This window comes from Oryzias latipes, chromosome 7 (genome assembly GCF_053564925.1).
Source record: "Oryzias latipes strain Hd-rR chromosome 7, Olatipes_Hd-rR_3.1".
Taxonomy (NCBI): Eukaryota; Metazoa; Chordata; class Actinopteri; order Beloniformes; family Adrianichthyidae; genus Oryzias; species Oryzias latipes.
The window spans coordinates 14,373,468-14,396,491 of NC_136243.1; the positions used below are offsets into that span (position 1 = coordinate 14,373,468).

At 42.3% G+C, this 23,024-nt stretch overlaps 3 protein-coding genes across 5 annotated transcripts; 2 read left to right on the forward strand and 1 right to left on the reverse strand.

Moving 5' to 3' along the window:
* Window positions 1–368: 368 nt before the first annotated feature.
* xkr7a (XK related 7a) lies at window positions 369–5,738 on the forward strand. The gene is made up of 3 exons (XM_023956817.2): window positions 369–951; window positions 2,749–2,948; window positions 3,134–5,738. Exons 1-3 carry the CDS (start codon window positions 419–421, stop codon window positions 4,087–4,089), a joined length of 1,689 nt encoding a protein of 562 aa, XP_023812585.1. The 5' UTR covers window positions 369–418; the 3' UTR covers window positions 4,090–5,738.
* Window positions 5,739–6,871: 1,133 nt separating this feature from the next.
* Window positions 6,872–15,052, forward strand: cables2a (Cdk5 and Abl enzyme substrate 2a). 2 transcript variants are annotated; one of them, XM_004070964.5, is made up of 9 exons: window positions 6,872–7,500; window positions 8,497–8,589; window positions 10,670–10,747; window positions 10,902–11,001; window positions 11,085–11,244; window positions 11,333–11,430; window positions 12,338–12,444; window positions 12,539–12,743; window positions 13,594–15,052. In XM_004070964.5, the coding sequence occupies exons 1-9, from the start codon at window positions 6,941–6,943 to the stop codon at window positions 13,732–13,734; spliced, it is 1,542 nt and encodes a 513-aa protein (XP_004071012.4). In that variant the 5' UTR covers window positions 6,872–6,940; the 3' UTR covers window positions 13,735–15,052. The 2 variants fall into 2 exon arrangements, with proteins under 2 accessions (XP_004071012.4, XP_020560509.2); XM_020704850.3 differs by lacking the exon at window positions 10,670–10,747 and having other exon boundaries at window positions 6,873–7,500.
* A 76-nt stretch (window positions 15,053–15,128) lies between these two features.
* LOC101171004 (proteasomal ubiquitin receptor ADRM1) lies at window positions 15,129–21,632 on the reverse strand. 2 transcript variants are annotated; one of them, XM_011477509.3, is made up of 10 exons: window positions 21,527–21,632; window positions 20,532–20,756; window positions 20,337–20,453; window positions 19,406–19,529; window positions 19,228–19,314; window positions 19,058–19,145; window positions 18,606–18,850; window positions 17,470–17,627; window positions 17,253–17,355; window positions 15,129–15,606 (listed from the first exon to the last, which is right to left on the reverse strand). In XM_011477509.3, exons 2-10 carry the CDS (start codon window positions 20,739–20,741, stop codon window positions 15,503–15,505), a joined length of 1,236 nt encoding a protein of 411 aa, XP_011475811.2. In that variant the 5' UTR covers window positions 20,742–20,756; window positions 21,527–21,632; the 3' UTR covers window positions 15,129–15,502. The 2 variants fall into 2 exon arrangements, with proteins under 2 accessions (XP_011475811.2, XP_020560510.2); XM_020704851.3 differs by having other exon boundaries at window positions 21,370–21,534.
* Between the last annotated feature and the right edge of the window lie 1,392 nt (window positions 21,633–23,024).

Genomic DNA, 23,024 nt, shown 5'->3' on the forward strand with positions numbered 1-23,024 from the left:
TTTTAGATATTTCAGCAGTTCCAGATCGACTCATGACGATGATGGTTATAGACGTATTAATAAATCCATCTAATGCGGAGATGCTGCAGACTAAATACTCCAAAATGTTCTACGTTCATTGGTTTGAAACTTCTAAGTTAGGATGATGTTCCCTTCAGCGAGCAGAGGGCTCTCCTAAAGTGCGTTTAAGTCGCTCAGGAAGAGAATTAACCATCACCGTGGAAACCCAACTATAGGTTTAGATTCCACGAGAACAGAGCTGCGTTTGGTGGGGTGGGGGGTTATAAATGTAATTTAAAACGTTCATCGGTGAGAGCTGGTGACCCCCCCCCCCCCCCCCCTCCGATTTCCCTCCCTCCTGTACCCTCCCTGCCACGCGCAGCGCCTCCCTCCCCCGACCCTCCTCCCTACAACAAACATGGCCGCGAAATCTGATGGTGCTCCCGTCTCTCTACGAAACGAAAACCCGCCTCAAAGCTCTCCCAGGTCGGATCCGCGGCCTCCGCAGGACCGCGTGGTCGAGCAGCGCTACACCCTGCGAGACTGCTGCTGGACGCTGGGCGCCCTGCTGGTGTTCTTCTGGGACGGGGCCTCAGACCTGTGGCTGGCCGCCGACTACTACCTTCGGAGGGAGTACTGGTGCTTTGCGCTGACTCTGGTCTTTGTGATCGTCCCGTCCGTGGTGGTGCAAGTCCTGAGCTTCCGATGGTTCGCCTTCGATTTCTCGGAGAGCGTCAGCGGCACGGCGGCGGCTGCGGTCGTGGCTGCGTCGGGAGCGGAGGAGAGCAACTTCAGCACCAAGGACAGCGGTGAGCGGGGCGCTGGCCGAGCGGTGGCGGCAGCCGTGCTGCCAGGGCCGGCCACCGGGGGAGGAGCCCGCAGCTGCTGCAGAGCCTTCATGTGGGTCTTTCAGGCCATCATTCACATCTTTCAGCTGGCTCAGGTCTGGAGGTGAGTCTGAAACTCCTTCTGTTGGGGACCACAGTTCAGCCTTTTGCTGCTTTTCTGAGTGACGACAACCACTCCCTAAACCAATGAAACCCAAGATTTCTGGAAGATCTCAATTGTCTTTTTATATGATTTCACAGCCTGGAGTGCATGGGAGACTCTGACTCCACCCATTTCCTGTAGCCCCACACAAGCTTATAGGTCATTCATCTGGAGACAAACAATCAGCCATCATTCAGAAAATGAATGGTCTGGCTGAAAGAGATTAGATATGAATCGTTTAAGATTTGTACACGTTAAAAGGGGTTTCAGTGTCTCTTCAAATGTTTATTGCTCTTCCATGTAAACATGTTTTAGATTGGACACAGAAAAGACACAATAAACACCCTGATGAGGTTATCCATAGACAGTATGTAGGGCAGTCATGCCTCAGACTGGAAGAGCATTGATGGATACTGAGCTTCTGCTTTCAAAAACACAACATCTGTCGTGTGTGGTCTCTGAGGATAACATTGATCCATCATTTCCTCTTGAACACAGAAAGCCTGCTAAACACAAACTGATTAGCAGTGCAGTTAAAGCTGTTGTACATGCCACTCTTTGAACTGGCCGTGTCTGCACGTTAAGAGGATTAGCAGTGTTCCATACCTTCAGCTGTTAACTCGGGAGCGATCTGTCACTGATATGCGCTTCATCAGGTGAGCAGGGATCAGCTGAAGGTGGCTACCTGAGCTGATAGTGAGCTCCCATGATGTGGGGTTGGGTTACAGTGTACTCTATAACCTCCTGAGAGATTCTGCCCCCTCAATACAGAGCTTCTTTTTTTCTTTTTTTACCCTCTGCATGTGTGCACCCCGAGGCACTTTTTCTGCAGTGGAAACCAGAACAAAAAGGGTTACACAGTTTCTGTTGTGGTTCTGTAGGCCCCTTGACTTGAGCTTTATTTGACTCTCCTTCTGCAGAGGCATTTACAGGCATTTGTTGCTCCAGTACTCTCTGTTTTTCCAATTACAACCTGTAGAGAAAAAAAACTATCCTTTTACACACTGTAAACATGAAAGATGTACTTAAAACTGATGGTAAGATATTAAAATCTTTGTTTTTGTTGTAAAAACCCACATAATTAGATATACTAGGATACACTTTCACATCAGAATGTTTAAAGTGTGATAATCTTTCAAATCAATTTTTAAAGCGTTGGCCGTGGTCTTTCAATTATAATTATGCTGTTTTTAGGCAATATTCAAAAAAACTTGTCGTTTTCGAGGACATAGTTTCTGCAGACCGGCAGTAGTTCATCACAAATTCACCTCTAAGATACAGGTGGGGCTGTTGGTGCAAACCAAGTCTGCCCCCACTACCTATTATTTGTTTGTTTATAGCATGTATTTTCTCGCTAGCTTCCAGCACCCTCTAACCCCGATCATACCACTACACAAAAATGGCAAACAGTATTAGAGCTTTCCAGCTTTTGAGCCGGATGCCAGCTCTGACGAGGAAAATGAAGACGCACGTGGGTCTAGACATCTACAAGTAGATGGATGGGAATAGAGTTGAGCGGAGAGCTTGTGGCCTACAGACTGTAGCTTTCTATGTCACACTTACAAGCTTTTTCAAAAAGTTTTTTTTTGTCTGCTTCTGCTTCACAACAATTGAAATAAAGAAGTACCTAGAAAAGCAGTTTAAGTTTAATTTACAACAAGAACATGTTAAAAACACCAATTTCATCAGAGTGGAACGTCCTAATATTGTATACTTTTGGGGGGTTAAAACTTAAATGAGTCTGCCTTTTATGAACAGGTATGTCCACGCCCTGTATTTGGGGGTGCAGAGCCGTTGGCATGGAGACCCGGAGCGCAGGCACTACTACTGGCGCATGATGTTCGAGACTGCAGATATCAGCATGCTGCGCCTGCTCGAGTCCTTCCTGAAAAGCGCTCCTCAGCTGGTGTTGCAGCTCAGCATAATGATCCACACCAGTCAGGTGCTACCCCTCCAGGGTAAGTCCCCCTCACACACACACCAAAATCCCCACAGCCTTCATAAATTGGATCAGCCTCTGTGTCTTTTTGTCACCAAGTTCACCTCCGTTTGGCCCTCATAAAACTTTTTGCTGAATGGTAGAATAATTACTCAACTGTCATCTCCTTCCATCTAATCTTCCTCCTCTTTGCTGTCTCTTTAGGGCTTTCTGCTTCTGCTTCACTCATGTCCCTCGCGTGGATGATCTCATCTTATCAAAAGGTTCTGAGGGACTCTCGAGACGATAAGGTTCCCATGACCTACAAAGCCGTGATAGTTCAGATTCTGTGGCACCTGTTCACCATCGCGGCTCGCACGCTGGCCTTCGCCCTGTTCGCATCCGTGTTTCAGCTTTACTTCGGCATCTTCATCGTGGCCCACTGGTGCATCATGACGTTTTGGATAATACAAGGCGAGACAGACTTCTGCATGTCAAAATGGGAGGAGATCATCTACAACATGATGGTGGGCATCATCTACGTTTTCTGCTGGTTCAGTGTCAGGGAGGGGCGCACTCACTGCAGATTGCTGATCTACAGTGTGACGGTGTTCGTCGAAAACGTGGCCCTCACCACCATCTGGTACATGTACCGTGGCGGCACAGATCGCCACGGCAACTCGGATTTCTATGCCGTGATGATGGTGTGCATGGTGGCCAGCAGCTACGCTCTGGGCACCTTCTTTATGTTTGTGTATTACTGTCTGCTGCACCCTGAAGGCGCCGTCTCAGGGTGGAGCTATACGGTGGAGAAGGAAGTGCCTGTGGAGCTGCTGGCCTCCCCGGCGTCCAGCCTTCCCCCAGATTTGGTGAGCAGCCCCCCTAGAACCCTGCAGAGGACTAAAGGGTCAGACAGGGAGCAGGATGGAGATGTGTTTAAGGTAAGACCTCTTAGGGGGGCTAAGCCCCCAGTACCTAACCTCAAACCCAGGACAGAGGGGCCTGTCATCCGAATAGACTTACCCAGGAAGAGATACCCTGCCTGGGATGCTCATTTCATCGACCGGCGTCTGCGTAAAACCATTCTGGTGCTTGAGAAAGCTGCTCCAGTCACACCAAGGATTCAGTACCGATGTCTAGTCACACCTAAAGAAGTGATGGAGTATGAAACCACAGTGTAACCGACTGAAAGCTGCGTGACTTGGTGACACACGGACCACCTGCCAAAAAGAAAAATGGCTGGAGGAGTGGTTGCACAGAGCAGCACCACATCTGGTCTATCCTGTCCGATACTGCACGCAAAGGAGCGGGAAAAAAAGGGATGTGGTCTCTTTACTCAACTGATGGTGAAAGAAAATATGTGAAGTTGTGGTGCATATTTTGGTTTCTGTATCAATTCTCAGGTCATGATGTGGCACAAATGGCAGTTGGATGTACACTAGTCGTCTTGTAATCTCAGAAGATCACAAACAGGAAGATAGAGGTGGTGAAGTTATCAATCATAAGCAGGTGTTTGTGTGTGTGTGTTGGGGGGTCCTGTCCAGATAACCCTTCATTGTTTATTATTTATGGCAGCTAGAACATCACGGAATAGGTGTGGCAGTCAAAGATGTCACCACGCCGTAATTTCAAACCGTCCACGAGATTACAAACAAGTTCTGCTCAGAAATCTTTACCCAGCTTTATTTTGAAGGGGGGGCTTTGAAGGCGCTTCGACCTGAAGGGGCAGTTTAAGGCAACTTTTGAGTTGAATGTACAAACCTTTATGTTTGACTGAGGTTATTAGAGAAATTTCATGCTGTTTCTGGTATATACAATACTCTTGCCATATCTTTTTTTAAAATAGAAAATCACTAGAATTTGGTGTGTTTACATTCAGTCTGTTTTTTTTAGGGGTATGGTTTTGTACTATTTTAAGAAAAACAAAAAAACACCCTCTTCTGTTTATGCAGTTCTTTGTTTTTTCCATCACATTTATGGAGTACATTGGACTTCATACCATTAGAATTTGACCACCTTATGCAACAAAAGCAGTGGGATTACATGTTAGGGAGTAGAAACTAAGGAGAGAGTCACAGATCACTGTCTGATGCATTCCTTCTCTGTCATCTGTCAAATGAGGAAAATTCTGCACATTCCGAGACTTTTGCCTAGATTATTATTAATAGTACAGGGTTGAGGTACTTTTTTAAAATTTTTAATTTTACATGTCATTTTTTAATAAAGATTTTCAAATTTGCTATTTAATTTTTAAAATGGAGCGAACGTTTTAAAAAGGGGCAGAATTTATTTTAAATGATTTTTTGCTTTAATCAGTTTTTAAAGAAGGATTTCGAACCTCATCTGAGCTGTTATGGAAAATCTTACCTTTCAGAGTTAAAGTTGTTTTTTCCATTGAGTAGTCACAAGAGGAACATTCTGGATTAGGTGTTATTTTTGTGGATGTCCGCTCACTTACTGGCACAAATGACAGTCCTGCTATTTGCATTCGACTCGGTTAGTTTCACCGATTTGGTATTTTTGTGGAAAACACTTGTTTTTGTCCAGATATGTGGCCAACAAAGCACATTTGCCATTTCCTGTTACAGTTGAACTTGTAAAAAAAAACGCCAGAAGGGGTTTTGTTTATGGTGCTAACAGTTTGCGTCCGTCTGGTACCATAAATGAGCGTATCGTCAAACATGGCTGCATCTCAGACACAAAGCTGGAATCAAAAAGCCTTAAGCTGGTCAAGCCAGACTGTTCAAGGAAGGACAAAAGATCAACATGAAGGTGAACACCAAGTCATTATGTTGTTGCTGAAATAAAAGAGAAATGTGTTTCCCTGAAATCTGTTGTCTGGAACATAATTAAATCCACACATGTACTTTAGTCCTTTCCCCCCTCATTTGTCCTTTAAGCTATTTTCCCTCAATGAAGTGTCCTAATTTTTTTTTCTCAGGAGGTCAACATCATGAAGAATTTACTTCTACTAGTCTAATAACATTTTGTTTTAGGTCTGTTTTACACTTGGATACCTTTGGCAAAAAGTAGTCTAATTAAGCGTACTACAACTATACTTACGTGGTCTATACTAAAAGTGAAGCAGTCTTGGAGTCTATTTTTATTTACAATCTACAGTATACATTGTTACTATTGTAAACTTAAAGGGTTTCAATGTAGTCTGAAGCAGTTTTCAGTTTGTATACTTCCGATCCTACACATACATGGTCCATAGTACACTTGGCATACTCAATTATACTTAATATCATAAACTTAAAGTTTGCTAAGATTAATACCTTGATGTAACCTCTGTTTTTTTCTTATAAAGCATGTGGCCATAAACTGTTAGTCATAAAATGGTGGCAGAAGTGTGTGAGTTTAAAAAAACGAAAGCATATACGCCATTTGTAGGAACTGAAACTAGAGGCGTCCCTAAGAAAAAAGTAGTACACTTGAAGTTTGTTTTATTTAGTTTACTTGAGTATAAGTACAGCAAATCATAGACCATGTATATGTAGTGTAGGAAGTAGACTAACTGTCTGATGCATTATGAATACTTCTTCAGACTACATTTTACCATTTTAAGTTTACAATATATACAGTACATAAAAAGTAAACTTCAAGTTGACTGCCTCACTTTAGGTATTGACTAAGTATGTTTGTAGTATATTGTAGTACAGTATACACTCACATAGACTACCATTTACTAAAGTGTCTTGAATTTAGATGCTTTATTTTGAAAGGAAACTATTTTTAATAAGGTGAAAGGAAAATATCCTTTAAACTTTATATGGTGTAAATTAGTAACTTTCGCAAATAAGTGAAAAATAGAATTGAATAAAATATGTATTTATTGTAACTTATTCCTGTGTAACCTAACAACTTATCATGAGAGAGCAGGAAGAACTTTTCACAGTAGCCAATCACTCACGCCCTTTTCAAGGTTTGGCTTGGATAGTTAGGCTCTTAGCCAATCGCGGTGGAGGGGGCGTGTCCATCCCCCACCGGCAGCCTGTTCCGTTGTGTTCACGAGCTCCATTTCAGTCTAGAATGGCGACCGCCGTATGCGGTCTGCAGTCCAACGGGAACAGCAGCAAACCGACGAAGACCCACCGGGAGCAACGGAGGAAAGTGAAAGACTCCAAGCGGCGACAGGCAGCTTTATTGTTCCTGAGTAACATTTCGTTAGATGGCCGGCCGCAGTCCCAGCCCACCACAGAAAATCATGCCGAACAGACAGACAAAGTCGCCGAAGAGTCGAGACTCGAGGACCGTGAAGGCGGCGCGGCGGCCATCCCTCTACCGACAGACTGTCAAGGACCTGTCACCCAGGTGACGGACCCCCCTGCGGTCAGCTGTGGCTCGTCGTCCAGCTTCCCGGGGGTGCTCAGCCCCATTCGACCCTCTTTAGTCACGTCACCTGGACCGTCAAGCGCCAGCTCCGTGGGACCAAACGAGGTGTTCTTGGAAGGAGGCGGCGCGCTCGAGACGCTGACCCCGGACACCCCGCTGTCCCCCGTCGTCGTCCACCAGCCCTGCACCAGAGCCAAGTCCGGGCCTGCCGCCGTGAGCCCCGTCCCCGCCAACAACAGTGTGGAATCACGGCAGAGGTGAGCGTTTGCTGAACGGTGTCTCCGGGGCCTTAAAACAAACACTTCCGCGTGAAAGGACTCCGGAACAGAGGGATCCTGAAACAACAAACAACCTCCCCAAACACTTTTATTTACACACATTCGAACATTTTCTGAATTTAAACTCGCAGTGCAGGAATTTCCGGCGTTGTTTACAGTAATTGGTGGTCGGACACGAAAGGTCTCTTAGGTTGTGACTCATTTCAGGTGACCAGGGTGTTGGTTTGTTGGACCAAACCAATATTTAAAAAAAGGGGGAGGGGGGTTAATCACTGTCGAACCTAAAACCTCAAACCTAAGATGTAGATGGACGTACCTAGTTTAAAGACCCACTCCGAAGAAAATTAGGACATATATTAAGAAAATTACGTTAATATGAAGAAAATTAAGTTTAAACGGATTTTCTGAGTTTTTCCTTATCTAAATCGTTGTGAATCAGACAAATAAGGCTGTTTGAAAAACATGGTATTTGTGATGTAGAAAATACACTGGGCGGGCCACAAGCCCTTCCTTTCCCATGCTCCATTCTGATGCATTCACTTCTAGACAAATAGATCCATGTACGTCTTGGTTTTCCTTGTATGAGCTGGAATTACGGCTGGATAGCTCCAACATTGCTAGCCATTTTTGTTGCACCAGCAATGTTAGGTTGGGGGTGTGAGGGGCTGTAAGCTAGCAGGACAATGTAAACAGACGGATAATGGGAAGTAGGGGCAGGATACTCTGCACCAACGGTCTCGCCCACAACTCGGAGGTGAATTTCTAATGAACTACTGCCGCTTTGTGGAAACTATGTCCTAGAAAATGACATGTTTTTTTTCTTTTCTTTTACTAGAAGCCGCATAATCATATCTAAAAGCCCACAGGGAATGCTTTGAAGATAGATAAAAAGATTAATTGAGTGGCACTTTAACACAAATAAAAGTGTAAGTTTGTGTTTGGGTGTAAAATGACTAATGGAGCTTTTCCACACAGGCTGAGGAACATCTCAGGCTCTCCCGGACCCAAAGTGCCAAAGAAAGTCCACTTCATCAAGAGCATGAGGCAGTACGACACCAGGGGATGCAGGTGAGTCCCCAAATGTCCACAAACATCCACCCTCTGTGCATTTCGGTAGTGTGGTCAGAGCCGAGGCCCTTTTTCATTTTGGGCTCTGAGGTAGAACCTTCACACCATCCTCCTACCAGTGTTGAAATAAGCTGCTTAACTGTGGTAGAAGCACTAGAGCAATAGAAGGAAAACACAGCTGCAGGCTGGTAGCTGCTACAGTGAATTTAATCACCCTCTCTGGAAAGCTTAGCGAAGGCCAAAAGAGATGGAGTGTTGAAATGGAACACCCTTTTGCAGCGGCGGCGACGAGGTTACGCCTCAGCCAGACGAGACGCTGAAATAGCTCACTGCTGTCATCTTTAGTCAGCTTTTGACACACGTCACACGGCTGGTGGGATTTTACTGTGGTCTAAAGTCTGTCTCATCACTTTGATGTTTTCATTTTTTTTGTGTAAATATTTGTCCTCCACCTCCACAAAGCATCATTCATTTCCCCTCATAAGATGGTGTGTGTGCACTGATGCAGCATTTCTAAACTGTCCTGCAGGTTTGCACCCCCCCCCCCCCCTCTGCCTGTTTATTCCTGAACTGAGCGAACACTTTCTAGATTATGTAACGTAAAGGTAATTAATCCCGGCAGATGTAAGCTGCTGCGTTGCTGTGCCTGTGACAGATCTGATAACCGCCGCATGGCCTTTTCCTGAAGGTCTGGCTGTGGTGTTCAGCACTAAGAGTCTGTGGCAGACACTGTTGCGCTAGCTGTGTGTGTGTTACTGTGAACAGCTGAAGCCTCAGTGTTTGTGTAGATGTTCTGGTTGTGGTGCTCTCTAGAAGACTGTTAGAAGCTGGATCGTCCACATTTATGTTGGCTTGGTGGAGTGTTTGGATTAAATTGTACCCCCAAAAAAACTCAAGATGCTTTTAAAAAAGTAAAAAGAAAAAAAAAGTAGGTCTGTTCTATTTAAGATTGTAATTACCTGACAAATGGGTATTTTAAGGAAAATATTCAAGGTTTGAATGTGTTTATTGGTTTTGTTTTTTCTCAAACTTTCTAATAACGTCATTGACGTTTGAGTGAAGATGAGGAATTATCTAAAAAATAAAAGCATGTTGTTTCATAAAGACATTTGATTTAAAGACCCACTTAAAACTTGAAAAAGGTGTTTTTAACATGTTCTTGTGGCGTTTTTCTCATGATGGAAGACAGAGATAAAGAAAAGTAATCTTAAAAGGATCTCTTTATTCAAATTGTTGTTACTTATGGAGCAAAGAAAACAAAATATGGATTGATTGATTGATTGATATTAAGCATTGTAGTCAATAGAATTTACACACATTTATCAAACTCATGATGAAAAGCATAGATTTAAAAAACAGGCACACTTAAATCACATTTGCTTAATTAAAGATAGTGATCGTTAACTAAAGTCAAGTAGATCTTGATTTATTGCTTGACATGGAGTGGGAAGAAATAAACCTATATAATCCCGCACCTACAGAGTTCATTCATTTAATAGTTTTACATAGTTTTTGTAATCCGGTTCTGATCCGGTAGATTCTCCACGCTAACACTCCCGCCCACAACTCAGAGGTGAAATCCTAAAGAACTACTGCTGCTCTGCAGAGACTATGTGCTAGAAACTTACGCAGGTTGTTTTATTTTGACTAGTCATGATTAAAAGAACACTGGGAATGATTTTAAATAAAAGGTGATGGGAGTGGGACTTAAAAACGTGCATTGTTCATGATCTCCTCATGAGTCAAATAGAGCAAAAGGGGAAACGGGAACCATTTCTGTTATTATTCGCAGTGACAGCATGGAGAACCATGCTTCATTGCCTAAAATCATTGCCTAATTTGAACTTTAGTTTTAGGCTTAAATAAAAGAAAAATCCTTGACATCCTGAGATGCCTGTGTTTGGCTGTGGTGGTGGTCTCTGACATCCTGCTTCAAGCTTTAGATGGTTGTTACCAGTCTGCTTTTGGTGGTGGGCAGTTTGGTTGTAGCTTTGTGTGAGTGAGAGACCTTTGTTTGTGTGGAGTCGCAGTGACTGACGCTCCATCTGTTCTGTCTGCCTGTACTTGCTGTGTCCTGCAGGATCATGCTGATTTGTGCCAAGCGGTCGCTTTATGCCGCTTTCTCAGTGCTTCCATACGGAGACAATGCTCATCTCAGGTACCGAGGAGGCAGGACCCAGTCACACCACCTCCATCACCACCACCCTTCCTCACATTTTTCACGTCGCCCGTCTGTGTGATCCATGTCAATCATGAAGCAGCTCCTGCATCAGGAGCTGGAAGTTACAGAAACATGCTCCCTGTGTTGACAGTGAACCAAAGGTGGACACTCAGAGACAGAGGCTGTCCTCTGTGGGAGCAGCTGATCTGCTTCCTTCGCTGGAAGGGGTGGAGTTGGGCGCCATAGGAAAGGTAACTGCAAATCCCATCTTCTGGGTTATTTTTTTTTTTTTGTACCTGCAGTCAGTCTGACCACCCCCTTGATTCCTTCTCAGACCGTGTCCTACGCCCAGTTTCTTTATCCCACCAATGCTTTGGTGAGGCAGAAGAGCGTCAATGCAGCCGACAACACGACTCCGCAGCCCCGTCTCCGCGGCAACGGTCAAAAGAATTTCAACCCCATTCGTGCCAACAGCAGTGTGGCCCAGGACCTGTGTAAGGCTTCCGCGCAAAGCTGTATAAAGTTAAAGCACAGCTGCTGTGGCGTTATTTTAAAACTGCGCCCCCTTCTGTCACGTTCCAGACATTGAGGATGCCGCAGAGTATGACCCCAACCTGCTCAGCGACCCCCATTGGCCCTGCGGGAGGCACAAGAGGGTCCTTATCTTCGCATCATACGTGGTGAGGCTTTTAACTTTTTTACTCGGGTATCTTAATGATGTGTGGATGCTGCAGATTTTCTGCAGTAAAGAGAACTTCTTCTAATTTCATTTAAATCCAGGTATTAACTGACACCTTCATTAAAGATCCACTCTAATGAGTTTTTGGTTTTTAACGTGTTCTTGCATTTTTCTGATGATGGAGGACATATGTGAAGAAAATGAGCTTCAAGTGCATCAGAATGGAGCGGAGCAGGAAGCTTGTGGCTTGCCCAGTATATTTTCTGAGTCACAAACAGCATTTTTGCATCTGCTTCTGATTCACCACCATTTGAATAAAGGAAATACTCAGAAAAACAATTTTGAGCTTAATTTTCCTAATAAATGTCGGCTGAATCACAAGAACATGTTAAAAACACAATTTTCTACAGACTAAGTGGGTCTGTACAAACAAATGATCACTTTCTGTTTATTTTTATAAAGGATTTGAGAAAAAAACCTGCAGGAATCTTGATCGACCTTGAGGTGTGATGAAATCTTCAGGCGTCATATGTAGGCTTTATAATTTCTAGATTTCTGTGTGGTCAGACACTTTTTCTGTTGAGAGGCACATCAACATTGCAGATGCCCCCCCCCCTATCCCCCCAGCATAAAGCAGAAAAGCATGTCGCCTGCCCCACATGCCTCCTTTGTGTAGGAAAGCAGGACGGGCTATGTTTCATAGAACGTGAAAATTCCTCCGTCACGTTGGAGGATGAAAAGCTCCCCTTGTGCCTCCATCACATGATTTAGGTCCTTCTGGGTGGATTGCGTCACAGGGCTCTGAACTCTGACCCAGCAGTGTGTGAGATTGGACACTCGTCATGCAGAACCATAAATCCTGACGCCAGCGGCTTTCTGTATTGATTGTTGTTTATCCCTCTTTCCAGACAACGGTTATCGAGTATGTGAAACCGTCTGACCTGAAGAAAGACATGAACGAAACTTTCAGGGAGAAGTTTCCTCACATAAAGCTGACGCTGAGCAAGATAAGAAGGTAAAAAACATCTTCTTTTTTTTAAAAAAACAAAAAGCCTTTGAGACTGCTTCAGGGCAGCAGCACAATGATAAACCTCTTCTGTCTTCTGTAGCCTGAAAAGGGAGATGAGGGCCGTGAGCGAGGAGTGCGGTCTGCAGCCGGTTACCATAGCGATGGCTTTTGTTTACTTCGAGAAGCTGGTGCTGCAGGGTCGCCTCAACAAGCAGAACAGGAAACTGGTGGCAGCAGCATGCGTGCTGCTGGCTGCAAAGATCAGCAGCGATCTGCGGAAACCTGAAGTGCAGCAGCTGATTGATGTGAGTAAAGTCTCAGTCGCTGCCAGACTCATCGGTCCAGGAACAGCTTTTCTCATTCAGGCTCCAGATGTTAAAGGAAGTTGCCGCTTGTTGTTAGCAGTCATCAGACCCCATGACTGCAGGAAGGAAGCACGAGTCAACGATTGTAGAACATCTGAGATGAACCATCATCTGTCCTTTTTAACTTTAAGATTTTATTTGAGCCACTTTAACATAATTTACAATAAAGTAAATAGTCAAACATCTACTTTCAAGTACATGTTTGGTTACCATGGTAGCAGTAACTGCAAATAAAGATTCATTCCGCCCTCTTCACCTTACGCTTCTGTGTTCAAAACTCTCTCGATAACGTGTCACCACGCAGGTTTCCATGTCCGTTTTCAGGCTCAAACGTACAAAAACACACAGCCAGTCAAGGACTCTGATTTGGTAGTGAAGTATGAAAGGCATCTCTTTTAATTCACAACCGTTTGGATTATGACACCAGGTCTTTCAATATTGGAATAGAGCTGTGAAAGAAAAAGGCTGGAGAAGATTTGTATCACTGACATTTCACACAAGCCTCTTCCAGCTGTAGATGGAGAACATACGCTAGAAAACAGTAGAAAATAAAAAGAGGAGGAAGCCCCTCTCTGCTTGTCCATTGTGAACACCGTGAGCTAGATGCGTGTTCAAAAACCTGCGATTAACGCCTTCTTGAATGTGCGTCTAAGGCCTGGTGTGTAGTTGAACACCAAAGCAGTTCTGTTGTATTTTGTTTGCCACTTGAATGGAGTTTTAATGAAGACTCACTCAAATCGATCTCCGTTTCTTTATCTGTACATCTCGTCCTCTCTTCGTCTGCGAGCAGAAGCTGGAGGAGCGTTTCCGCATCAACAGACGGGAACTCATTCCTCTGGAGTTCTCCGTTCTGGTCGCCTTGGAGATGGGGCTGTACCTCCCGGAGAGCAAGGTCATGCCGCACTACCGCAGGCTGGTGCAGCAGGGGTAGAGGCTGCCATTCTTCACAGAGACTCTCTTGGCATTCAGTTTATTTTCACTGTAAATGAGGAAAAAAAAATCTAGTTTACTCTGTTTGTCAAATGCTGTCGACTCCACGGAGTGTGTGTGTGCGTTTTTGTACGTGATGTCGATGCAGTCATGAACTCTATGTTAGAGATGTTCATTCAGCACCTTGATTGTGCTTTTATTCTGAAAAGTCGACATGCATATCTGTGGTTTTCTTTTTTAGTCCGCTGTTGTTTAAAATAAATGTACTGTTCTTTGTGCATTTGTGGAAAAACCTGCACTTTCTGCTGTTCCTACACAGCCTGTGATCGTATTTATTTGAACTGATGAGGAACCATGCCGTCGATTTTTGTAAAGGCTTTTTCAGCACACTGTGACATTCTTAGCATTCATCAGTCTGAAACATGACACTGTGGATTGTGGGTAGAAACTGTGGAGATCTCAAATTATTCATTTTATTAATGAACAGAAATAAAATTAAAATAAAAACAGACCAATTTACAATGTTCAAATTAAACATTATTTGGGAATTTTATTGTAATAGTATTTTAGGTGCTATTATATGGAATCTTTATTTTAAAAATCCTTGTTTTTATTGCTTTTATGTTAAAATATTTATTTTCCAATTTCATGGTCTTATTTATTTATTGACATATTTATTTTATTTTATCATTTCTTGTTTAAAAGCATCCATGAGCTCCAGAAAAACCTGTTCAGTGAAGGAAGTGGCCTTTAAAGTCTGCTCCTTTGGTATTTTTGAAGAGTTTTTCAGCCAAAGTAGTGAGTGATGTGACGGCTCTTTGTCCTGCCACAATCCAATCAATGTGTTTCTCATGTTTGGGGGAAATCTTTTCTGTATTACACTAATGTTAATTCCTCAGTATGAATCAGTTCTCAGGAATTTTACTTTTGTGTTAATTATTTACAGTAGTTTCTTAAATTTAACCCAAAGAAATGAAAGTTTTTTGTTTTAGTTGGAAGACGATAACTGATTGTATTTGTTTTGATCTTGAATGAATTCATGTAACGTTGTATTTGTTTTGATCTTGAATGAATTCATGTAAAGTGACTCCAGTCAGTACCGGACAGCAGAATCTCCTTGGTGGAAAAAGTGCCTGAACCCACGTTGGCAGTGAAATAGTGAACAGTTTAAGTCACTGTTGACTTTTCTGTTTTTTTAAGCGGTTTTCTGAAATCATTTGGTTTTGTCTGGCAGAACATGATCACAACCTTCTTTGGATTGTCAACTGTTGGTTCAGTAAAATGAAATTTGTTAATAAAAATCAGTAACTGATGTGTAACACGTTGATGAAAACTGTTCATTTATTTTAATTTTAGTAACATAATATAGTTTGTAAATCCAGCAGGACAACCATCTGAGTTTAGAACATTTTCTTGTTTATTGGATGAACATGCAGGCAGCACACAGTCTAAACCACTAATAAATCATTGATTTTTATCTCAAGTTAACCCTTGTGCTATCTTAGATGACCCCACCCTTACATTGACGTGTTATTCCTACCATGACAAAGGTGAATAAAGGTGGAAAGATTTCATGTAATCCATGGACACCAGTGAGGATCACAAAACATTGAAGAAAAAAGGTTCAAAGCACTGTCTAGTGGGTCTAGATGACCCAACTCCCAATGGTAAAGTGCCTAGGATAGCACAAGGGTTACTCCTGTATTTGGGATTCAACACAAACAGCAGCAGGAAAATAAATACGTATTAAATAACTAAAAGAAGGACTCTCAGTCCAAACTCATGTCTTCATCATCCTCCCTCTTGTCTTTCGAGTCGCTGCCTTGCTCTGACTTGGAGTCTGTCTCCATGGCTTTAGCAAAGGCTTCCACGTCTGCAGGCAGAAACAGAAGCAGTTTCCTGATGAGCAAATCAAAACTGTAAAATATTTGTAGCATTTAACAAAGACATTTTGATAGGAAACACTTCATGCACTCTGCAAACACTGAACATTTAACCCTTGTGATATCCTAGATGACCCCACCCTTGCATTGATGTGTTCTCCCTACCATGACAAAGGTGGATAAAGGTGGAAAGATTTCATGTAATCCATGGACACCAGTGAAGATCACAAATCATTGAAGAAAAAAGGTTCAGAGCACTGTCTAGTGGGTCTAGATGACCCAACTCCCAACGTTATAGTGCCTAGGATAGCACAAGGGCTACACAAAAGTCATATTTTCTGTCTTGCAAGAAAATTGTCGTTTCAATAAAGCTTTTTTAAATCCTTTTTTTATTTCTAACTTATTCTGTCTAACAACTGAGCAAACAGAAGAGCGTTGAAGGCCTTTTGTGATGGACAGGTTTTACTATTACAAAAACAGGGGTTATGAATTTTCGGAAAACCAGGGCGTAAATTTGTATAAACGCCTTTGTGGTTTTTTTCTCACTGTTTTTTATTTATTTGTTACATTTTGTGTTTTAAGTAGATACACATATTCCTTTTATTAAAGGGGGGGAGGGAGAGGGGGAAAGAGTGTGTGTGTGGGGGGGGGGGGGTAAAGGAAAAAGAAATAAAGAGGAAGGGGGAAAAAGTGAGTGGTTACAAGTGCCGAGGTGATAAATTTGAATACGTTATATTTTAAGTTGTGAAACATTTATGCTAGATCTGCAGAAAGGCAAATATTACATCCAGACGTGAAATTCTGACACTAAGATAAGCGGAAGATATCTGTCCATCAATACACTGTGGGTTAGGAGTAGGGATAAAGCAGACAGGGAGCAGTGTGCCAGTGTGGACGTGCACGTGGGGGTGGAGCTACATGCACGCTGCCAAAGTGAACCATGTGATCATAGGGGGAACCAGATCCTCATCAGCCCGACCAGGAGAGAGGGGGAGACCCCCGGACCAGGAGCATCCCCAGCGACGGGACCCACGCAGCCCGAGTTTTTTTAAATACCGGTACTCTTAGTTTAAGAAAACGTTTCTTCGAGACTCTAGAATTTATTTTCTTAAAATAAGAATTCTCTTCGCAGATTTCTTTCCGCCAACATTTTACAAGATTAAAAAGTTACAACTATAAACTTTGTTTTTACCCAACATTGCCCCTTAGAAATCAGTCCGAATCCTGAAAAATCAATAGATTCTCTTAAATAGGCAATAAGAAAACAACTGTCTTTTGACAGTTGTTTAAAAAAAAAGATCTAACCCAGACCCATTTTTTCTTAAAAATAAAATTGTGTTTTAACCACAGACCAAGTGGACCACAGAATTAATTTCTGATTTTTTTCTGTTACACTTATGTCACCATAGGTTCTTATGGGTTAAGAAAGGAATTCTAGTCACCTGACATGTTTTGCTATTTCTTGATATGATTATTTTTCTTGTAAGATAGAAAATAAGACAATTTTTCTTGAACTAAAAGTCTATTTACATTTGTAAGATTCTGTTTTTGCAGTGTGGATTTTCTATTAAAATGGAGAAAATCTGAGCATTTTTGGTGATAAATGTCAGACTGGAGGGAAAAAAACATCACCCACCTCCTTTGTTGGCTGCATCCACAGCCTCTGCTGGAAGTCCAAACTGGTTCATCAGTGGACCCAACTGTCCTGATGCCAGAGCGCTGCTGAACATGCTCAGAGCCTGCCGCAGTAAACAACAACGTTTCAATACCCAGAAAGCACCCAGACGGAAAAATAATGGCGCATGACTGGACCACAGAGCTGGGATAAAGCATGGATCTAAAAAAGGAGCCACCTGCTGGAACTGAGGGGAGCTGAGCGTGTTGTGGAGCTCCTCTGAGCTCTGAAGCAAAGACTCTCCAGACGGGAGGTAAGGAATGAGGCGCTCCTGCACCTCTGAGTTGGTCAGGATGGGAGCCATGATCTCAGGCGTAAGGACGCTGGCGAGGTCCACTGCAGGGGACAACAAACACTCACTGCTTAGATTGAAAATCAATGTTTTTCCTTTGCTTTTTCTATGGTTGTAAATGTAAATTGTTACTTATGATTTCATTGCAGATCTTTTTACACAAAACAAAAGAAAAAAAGTTTAAAAACGTTTTAATGACGTCTTGCAGAGAAGCACCAGAAAATACCTGCTTACAGCCTCTAGATGACTCTGCTCTTTAAGCATGAATTCAACACATTTTACCTTCAGATGTCTATAGATAACAGGCTTTCTCTGATCATTAGGGCCTCTAATACTTTTAGAAGAAACCACATCAGCAGCCGGGTTGCTCTGGGAAGTCGGCTCAAAGCTTTAGATGCTGAAAACTGCAGAACTGAACAAAGTGTCAAAAGCTTTTTTCATTTTCTGTGTATTTCACTACAGGGATGGGATTGTGTTTGTCTGTGAATGTGTCAAAAAGGATCTTATTTTGCACAATCTGCTTTTTTCTGTTTAATTCATTTTTATTTATTCATTAAATTAATCTAACATATAAACAAAACTTAAGTTTCTTTCTTGTTTTTTCTCTCTGGGCATGCTCATTTTTTATTTTTAAAGACCCACTGTGATGAAAATGATGAAGGACATCTACAAAGAAAATTACGCTTAAAATGTATCTGAAAAGATTGTATTTGTGATGTAGCAAAAATACCCTGGGTGGGCCACAAGCCCCCTGCTATGAGCTCTCAGCATCGGGGAGGGGAAGTGGGGCTGGGCTTGCTCCACACCAACAGTTCCACCCACAACCCAGAGGTGAATTCCTAATGAACTGTTCTAGAAAATGATGATGGGAACGCCTTTAAATTAGATCAGAAGATGATGGGAGTGAGACTTCACTTTTTTGTAATTATTCAGATTACTGAAGTAAAGCTACTCTCACTTGAGGACCGTTTTGGGATGCTTTAGCCACTTTTGCTCAGCTGTGAGGCTAAGCGGTACCTCACCTCCCTGACTGCTGGCAGGTACGTTCATGGTGGCCAGAATGCTCTGCAGGTCCCGCAGCTGGATGGGCTGCGTGGGGTTCGCCGCCGCCGCCGCCGCTGTCAGAGAGGTCACGGCAGGCGTGGACGGGGTGGTGGGTGAGGCTGCAGAGGTGGCAGAGGGAGTGATGGGAGTGGTGGGGACCTGGGTGGAGCTGAGCCGGCTGGCAGCAGAGGTGGTAGTGGTGGGCGTAACGACAGTGGAGGGACTGAGAGGAGAAGAAATTGGGATTAAGGGTTTATTTCTCACAGAATTTGTTCTTCTTTTTGATCTCAGAAAATGAAGTCCTGACTCACAGATTTAAAATAAAGCTGAAACATCTTAAACAATAGTAAGTTAAACAAATAAACCCTGCTTCCTTGATGATGGATTGGTGCATTCAGTGTCTTTCATTACAGAAATGTGCTAAAGGTACCTTGTAGCAGAGCTGCTGGCAGCAGGAACGGTGCTGCCGCTGCCCAAAAGATTGGTCAAGCCCGGACCAGCCAGAGCTCCGAGACCACCTGACATAGAAGGAAACACCCATTATGTGACCTTCAAAGATGCCGTTTGTAAGAATGTAGAATTACTAGTGACTCTACAAACCGATCCCTCCTAGTCCAGTCGGTCCAATAAGCTGCATGAGCTGGTTGTGGCTCATGTTCCCCAGTAGGCTTTGCAGACCGCCTTCACCTTTACAAGTAAGCACAGGGAGTGTGAGATACCGGAAGAAGATTTAGATCAAATAAGTCTAATGACAAGGTTAGAAATGAAAGCCCGTTACCTCCGAGGGCAGAAAGGTCATGACCTCCACCGCCACCGCTGCCGAGAGTGCCTGGCATGGGGGGGTTGTTCAGATACTCGTTGACTTTGCGGCAGAATTCATCATCCTTGTCACTTCTTGGTTCCTAAAAAAAACACAACACAAATCATGTCATATATTTTACTCATGAATTTATTGGTTTCATCATTACAAGAGGGAGGACAGATCTTTTTTGATTGATTCAGTCGATTCATTGTTACCATTGACTCTATATGGGACCTGGACTGAGTGAGTGTGATATCACCCCTAGAAAACGGCTTACTTCCAGCTCCGATGAAAGTAAGCCTATTCAGTTGGCATTTTTTCGTCATATGGACACCCCTATTTGGAGCCAGACGAGTTCAGTAAGCAGTGATTGGTCCAAGTCGGTCTGAATCAACATTTCTTATTTGGCAAATCAAGAGTGAGTTGAAGAAAAAACACACCCCTACCACGGAAAGGGGCTCAGGAGAATCTGTGAATCAAACATTTCAAACGTTACAATGACGGTTACACACCTGGATGATAGCCTTCAAGAACACTACAGCAACATCGCAAACAAACAAATACCTATTATTAGGAGTCTAATAGTACCATATGTTTATCCAACTTATTAAAAGATTAAAAATATTAAATATTTACAAAATTCTCCAAAGGTTTTCCTGTTGATGGCATGAAGAAATCGGTTGCTTTGCAATTAAAGTTGCCCTTTTTTAGAAAGTTGGGGTTTCCTGCACAGCAGACACAGGCGTACAGGCAGCTCTATGAGAAAAATGGTTGTTGCAACCTGTGTGGAGTTTGTGACACTTATAGACTGATTTCATGATAAAAGCATAACATAGTAGACTTTAACTCAGTGCCTGTGAAGCAAAATAGAAATATATGATATCATTTGTGCAGAATTGGTGCACACCTGCATCCAGAAAAAGAGTCTTTTGGATCCAGCTTTAAACTTCAGCACATACACTCGGCCCGTTGTGCACTGATTCACCCGTTTGAACTCGCAGTCATCGGGGAAGATAATCAGGTCCTGGAAAGAGTAACAGGGTTTGATAAAAAAGCTAGATTCAGGTCACTAAACCAGACCTTGACCGGGCTGCTCACTCACGTCGTCCACGTTCCCAGTCGTCCGATCCTTCCAACAGAAGTGGATGAGAGAGTCATCGGTCTGCTGGATGTAGACCTGTCCTTTCCGCTTGTCGGGAGTTACCGTGCTGCCCTTCATCGTCATCTTACCTGCCCGAAACTCCACCAGGTACTTGCTGGAGGAGCCACGCGAGCCGGACACCATGCTGGGGAACAGAGCTCCAGATGCCATGATGATGTGCAGAGACTAGGGAGGAGGAAGTGTCATGGTATGTGAGGGTTCCAACAGTCAGCGTTTGATACTGTCAGAAATAACTCATAAATATAAACCAACTTTAGTATTAATCTTTCAACACCAACAACTTTCTGTTGTTCAAGGAAGTCAACATTGTATACAATAAATTCTGCTTTTTCTTTCATTTGTACTCTACTACTTTACTTAGATCATACACAAAACCTCATTGTTACAATTCCCAGGATTCAGCCAAGAAGATTCAATGATGACTAATTCTGTCAAATACTTTATAAATATATACTACTTAAATAAGACTTATTTTTGGACTAATAAATATTCATCGAACTGGTACATTTGCTGCACGCGAAATTAGAAGAAATCTTGAATCTGTTTGAGTTGTTTATTCATCCAGATGATGCATTTGAATGCACTGTGGTTTAAATAGACCTTATTTATCTGACTGTGTCCAATTACTACTTTAAAAAATGTCTCTGCTTCCGACATGACCATTATTAGTCTAAGGAGGCATTCAGAATGTACATAAATAAACGGAGACATGACTTGTCCCGGTTCGGACATGTCAACAAAAAAAAACCCCGAATCGGGACTCCGGCCGCAAACGCACCGCAGATGACTCTGCATCCTTCACAGCAGCGGGCTGTTTCCTGCTCCGCGTGACTGCGACGCAGCGCAGACTTCACATTTCTAAACTACAAAACAACCTGCAGCTGTTGTTTGTGTTTACGGATGTAACAGGTCACAAACATCATGTTTACACTTACCTTTACCCGTGAATTAAGGCTCGGCTTGCAGAACCGTAGAAATCGACAACGACTGATGTGATTGGTTGGTCTGTGACGAAGATTTGTTCTGATTGGTCAGTTTCTATGTCAAACGACGAAGGCAAACTGCGCATGTTCAGTAGAGATGTCTAGTCGATGGTTTCAAAAATGTACGAAAAATGGTGTGAATGGTGGTGAATCGCAAAGTAGAATGACACCTTAAAAAATACATTCATATTTGTATAATTAAAGAACGTTCTTCGTAATAGTTTGTTGCTGCTAAAGTCTTTATATTTTTGTAATTGTTAATTGATTTAGAAAGCTGTCGTTCTGTTTTTTTTGCTGTCCTTTTTCAAACGGATTGGGTGTAGAATTTCTTTTTTTTTAGTTTTAATAATACATTTTTCTTACTATTTCATCTTTGTATTAAAATTTAATTCTTAACATTGATGTAATAAATAAAAATCCAAAATAAACAGTCAAAGCAAACTGTTGATGAAAACTTTCACAAACTTTTGTTATTGGCCTTAAACTTTGGTTAAGCTGTTAAGAAATTATAGAATAGTATAGTCAGTAATATTATATCTCAATGAACATGACACAGCTGAGTTCATTTCAATTTTATATATATTGCCCAATATTACAACACAGTCCTCTCAATGGGCTTCATATTGCCAATTGTAGAAGGACATGTAATAAGCCATAAAATACAAAAGTTAATGGCTAAGCCAACTAGAATCTGGAATCACTGTTTGGGAGTTTTTACTTACCGAGAAGGAGGGTTAAAGGACAGCGATGCCCAGTTTAGCCAGGGGTAGTTGGGCTAAACTGGGCATCGCTGTCCTTTAACCCTCCTTCTCGGTAAGTAAAAACTCCCAAACAGTGATTCCAGATTCTAGTTGGCTTGCATTGCACAGACAAGCCAACTGGATCTTGCTGCTGCATTTTGAACATTTTTAAACAAAATTAAAATAGCTTTTTAAGGTTGTCAATTCATACTATCATTAATGATTTTATCTGGAAATACAACTTTATTAAGCTGATCTGAAATTTAGGGATTTGGGGAAAACAGGGGGCCAAGCCACTGATTGCCTTGTATGAAAAAGAAAATAGAAAATCATACTTTTTTAACTTTCAAAGACAACTATTTTAAAGAATTTGGATCTGTCTTGGCTGTATCCACCGGTTGCAGAATCTTTATTTAAGTTAACAATTTTCTTAGAAACAATTAGGCTAAAGTTAAAATGAAACTAGTCCAGGTTCATTGTGATAAATGCAGCAGTATTTTTGTTAGATCACGTGTGATAGAAAAGTCTTGATGTATGAAACTAACAATAAATTCAGAAGAAATAGCCAGGACTCAAAGGTTTCCTCCATTAATGGCAAAAACAAATACAATCCTATTAAAAAGTTAGGTTACATTTATTATTTTATTAAGATTTTTTCAATTTCTTCTGCAAGTTCAAGTTTCATTACAGTTCACAAATTGTTTTATGCA

Bases quoted from the DNA above. Each gene is read 5' to 3' on its own strand.
- xkr7a (XM_023956817.2), top strand. From the start codon at position 419: ATGGCCGCGAAATCTGATGGTGCTCCCGTCTCTCTACGAAACGAAAAC. The intron at 952-2,748 runs GTGAGTCTGAAA...TTTTATGAACAG, and splicing joins CAGCTGGCTCAGGTCTGGAG to GTATGTCCACGCCCTGTATT. The intron at 2,949-3,133 runs GTAAGTCCCCCT...CTGTCTCTTTAG, and splicing joins TCAGGTGCTACCCCTCCAGG to GGCTTTCTGCTTCTGCTTCA.
- cables2a (XM_004070964.5), top strand. From the start codon at position 6,941: ATGGCGACCGCCGTATGCGGTCTGCAGTCCAACGGGAACAGCAGCAAA. The intron at 11,245-11,332 runs GTAAGGCTTCCG...GTCACGTTCCAG, and splicing joins CAGTGTGGCCCAGGACCTGT to ACATTGAGGATGCCGCAGAG. The intron at 12,445-12,538 runs GTAAAAAACATC...TGTCTTCTGTAG, and splicing joins ACGCTGAGCAAGATAAGAAG to CCTGAAAAGGGAGATGAGGG.
- LOC101171004 (XM_011477509.3), bottom strand. From the start codon at position 20,741: ATGGCATCTGGAGCTCTGTTCCCCAGCATGGTGTCCGGCTCGCGTGGC. The intron at 19,146-19,227 runs GTTTGTAGAGTC...CTTCTATGTCAG, and splicing joins GACTGGACTAGGAGGGATCG to GTGGTCTCGGAGCTCTGGCT. The intron at 18,851-19,057 runs GTACCTTTAGCA...TTCTCCTCTCAG, and splicing joins GCCAGCAGCTCTGCTACAAG to TCCCTCCACTGTCGTTACGC.